At 56.8% G+C, this 3,466-nt stretch overlaps 1 protein-coding gene across 5 annotated transcripts; it reads right to left on the bottom strand.

The window, feature by feature from the left end:
- On the bottom strand, window positions 1-3,460 carry ITPRIPL1 (ITPRIP like 1). 5 transcript variants are annotated; one of them, XM_006166555.3, is made up of 3 exons: window positions 3,312-3,460; window positions 3,018-3,121; window positions 1-2,307 (listed from the first exon to the last, which is right to left on the bottom strand). In XM_006166555.3, the coding sequence occupies exon 3, from the start codon at window positions 2,291-2,293 to the stop codon at window positions 650-652; it is 1,644 nt and encodes a 547-aa protein (XP_006166617.1). In that variant the 5' UTR covers window positions 2,294-2,307; window positions 3,018-3,121; window positions 3,312-3,460; the 3' UTR covers window positions 1-649. The 5 variants fall into 5 exon arrangements, with proteins under 5 accessions (XP_006166617.1, XP_006166620.1, XP_006166618.1 ...); XM_006166558.3 differs by lacking the exon at window positions 3,312-3,460 and adding an exon at window positions 2,792-2,903 and having other exon boundaries at window positions 3,018-3,120; XM_006166556.3 differs by lacking the exon at window positions 3,018-3,121.
- Window positions 3,461-3,466: the final 6 nt, after the last annotated feature.

Genomic DNA, 3,466 nt, shown 5'->3' with positions numbered 1-3,466 from the left:
TAAATTACTTGTGTAGTCTGCAGGGTTTTTCAGATGCATAAAAACAGCTATAATGTCATATGAAAATAGGGATAAATTAAAACGGAAAATAAACATCCTGGTTATAGTTTTCAAAACAGTGAAAGACTATGAAAAATTATTTTCTAAAATACGAGAAGTCGCCATCACAGTATTCAGGATAAAATCGAGTGCCATCAGGTGCAGGGGAGTTAAGCTTACAGTTCAACCAGCAAAGCGGTTCCCAAGGAAAAGGTTGGGAGTCGTTCATAAGAAGGAAGAAGCTGGAACATGGAGGTATTCTCTGGTTCTCCTTCGCTTCCAGTGTCCATACACAAACACAACTTCCAAGGCTCCCTCTGGACCTCAACTCAGCAGTGAGATCCTCCCGTCACGTGGTTCCCTGGACCTTCTCTGGGTCACGATGAAAGTTAAATTGGGAGAAGAAAACCTCAGGAGACCCACCCCAAGTTAGGCCCTGCAGGCTGCAGTCTCCATCTGACCATCTCGTGCACTCCTTGAAAGCATCTTCATTGCCCCCTGGCAAGGTAAGTCACATATACTGCTGATGAATCTGAAAAATAAACTTCTGCAGCCTGAGGAATCAGAAATACCTTCTCCCCGTATGCTTTTTTTAATGGCCCTTACACCTTTAAGGTGCCCCAGCCAGTGGGGCACAGGGCAGAGTTTTCACCTGGGTCAGGAGGTTGTGGAACTCCTCCACCGCCTGTGAGTGTGCCATGGGGTTTAACACCAGGTGTTGGAAGAGATTGACAGGCTCAGCATTCCGAAACGTCTTAGGGATCGGGATGGTCAGGGGCAGGAAGGTGTTCCCAATGAGAAAGTGATGGAGGGACCTTTGCTGGAGGCCACGGCCCAAAAACCAGAGAACGTCCTGGAGGCGCTGACAGAGCATGTTGTGCTGCCAGTCTGTTAGGGGCAGCCGCAGCAACAGGTGCATAAGGGCTGTTTTGAAGTGGTAAGAAGTGAGGACGGGGCGGGATGCCCCTTGGGGTAAGTTCTGATGGTCCCGGAGACTTAAAATGATCTGGAGGCACTTGAGGTGACAGGTATTCTCAGGCGCAAAACGCCCTACCAGCTTCAGAAACAAGTGTTCACAGGCTGCAAAGGACTCGGGCCAGTCCACACTGGTAAGCTGTTCCTGATCAGGGGCCTGACTCACCAGGTAGACTAAGGTGTCTTCCCTCTGGACCGCCAGGACCAGGTGGATTGAGAGAAAGCGGCCTGAGCGATAGTCCAGCCGGAGTTTGCAGGAGGTGGTAGACGGTGGCAGACTGAGCTTAAAGTCATACTTGTGGGCCACGAGGGCCCAGGCGTTGCCCACCATGTTCCGGAACCACTGCACGGTCTTGCACACGTCCAGGTGGAAGCCGGTGCAGAGTGCTGCCTTGATGGAGCTGCCACACTTCCCCGAGGCCACCGGGTGGTCCCTGTGGTGGTGCACCAGGCACAGCACGTCCCCCAGGAGCTTCTCGCGCTTGCACACGCACTCCGACTCCACGAGCACAGAGCCGCAGCGGCGGCCGAGGGCCGGATCCCTCATCTCCAGGACAAACATGGTGCCCTGTGGGGGTAGGATGGGCACCAGGACGTCAAATTTCTGGGTTTCGTGGGAGGTTCCCCATTTCTCAAAGGCAGCCCCGATACCCAGACAGTCCTCCAACTGCGGGTGGGCCTCCCGGCGGCTGAGCACCCGACAGGCTTCGATGAGATCATCCACAAAGCTCTCCACAAACTCACAGGTGCAGGGCAGGTCACGGGTGGCATTCTGGACATAGTGTTTGTGAAAGGACTCCAGGGCTTCTCGGGAGGGGAAGTCGGTGAGCCAGTTGTAGGAGGTGACGGGCACGACACGGACTTCCTCCTCGTCCTCCTCACTGCTGGAGTCAAAGGCCGGCTCGTGCTGCATGTTCTGTCGCAGGAGCTCGAAGATGAGAAAAAGACAGAAGAGGCCGGCGTTCCACAGGTTCCCCAGCATCCAGCCCAGAGGGCCCTCCTGGCTGTCGGTCTGGAACGTCCAGCCCGTGTCCTTCCTCCCCAGCACTAACTGGTCACCGGCCGTGTCTCCTCTCCAGAAGCTCTCTGCCCTCTGCTTCTGCTCCGCTGCTTTCTTCTTCTCTTCGAACTCCATCTCTAACTGGCGCATCTCCTCGCTCATCCGCTTCTCCAGCTGCCGACTTCTGGCCAGCGTGTCCAGGTCCATTCGGTCACTGACCATCAACGGGTGGTGAACCACATACATCACTGTCAAGAACAGCAGGCTTATCACAGCCATGGAGGCTTCTGCATCTGGAGGAGTAGGAGGGTGGGAGTCAGGGGTGATCTTCTGGACTCACATGCTCTCCAGTGCATACTCCCCTGGTACCCCGAATCCTGGACATAACCACTCAGAGGGGACAGAAAGCTCACAGAGCCAGGCTTGAACAAGGGTAGAGGTTTGGGGAAGTGGAGGGCAGCAGGATATGCCACTCAGTCTCTCTCCTGCTTTCCTTGAGCATGGTGTGGGTGGAGTGGAGGCTTCCAGAGGGCAGACATGGGACTCTTCTCATTTCTGTGTAGCTGGGGGAGGGGGACCCGTGTGGTTGGGTGGCCTCACCAGACTCATCAGACCACCCTGGGCACCAGATACGCCCTGCTGATCCAGAGACTTCCTTTCACAGGCAGGAAGCACTGAGTCTGCCTGGGCAACACCTTGCCCGTCAGGGCAGCCAGCCCCAGGCCCCAGTGGTAACATCCACTTCCTCTGTGACTTCACAATCCTCCTTCTGCTCACCCAGTGTCTGCCCCAGCCTGTGGCCTCTCCTCCTCTGCCCCAGTGCTGCTGGCTGCTTCGGACTTGGAGGGCTGTGGGCTGCTGGTGCCCCAGGGGTAGCCCAGGAAACTGCCTGCAAGGCCAGGTGTCCGATCAGCAGGGTACTGTGGGTTCCTGGCTCCCCACCCACCCCTGAAGCCAGGGCTTTGGGCATTCACTCTAGAAGTTCCCAGGCTACCAGGCTTACCCAGATTGGCGAAGGGTTGTGTCTCTGCCACGATGAGCCAGGTGGGGGAGTCTCCTCCCTTGGGACCTTGGCCTTGCTTAGAGTCACCACCCTCTCCAGGAGCCCTGTTCAAAGTTACAAGGCATATGGGGGCTTTGACTCAAAGAGGAGCCGTCTCCACCTCCCCCTCCATTCATAAGTTCCTCCAATTCCACGCCCAGTGATTTGTACGCTCACCTATCCTGTCCCAGCCTCCTGAGTCAAGGACCCAGCCCTCCTCAGGGGCTCTCCAGGGACCTGGGCCAGGTTACTCACCGTCGGTGTCACCAGAAACGCGGTCTTAAAGCGACAGCGCGGCCTGTCCGCCCCTGCCTTCTTCCCGGCGGGGTGAGGGCTCCGGGTTCATCGCCGGGGCCACCCGTGGGAGTGGCCGGGGTCCGCCTTCCCGCCGCACCGCCCATGTTTGGCCC

This window comes from Tupaia chinensis, unplaced genomic scaffold, assembly GCF_000334495.1.
Source record: "Tupaia chinensis unplaced genomic scaffold, TupChi_1.0 Scaffold144276_1, whole genome shotgun sequence".
NCBI lineage: Eukaryota > Metazoa > Chordata > Mammalia > Scandentia > Tupaiidae > Tupaia > Tupaia belangeri.
The sequence above is the reverse complement of the archived record's forward strand: the minus strand, read 5'-3'. Positions and strand labels throughout refer to the sequence as shown.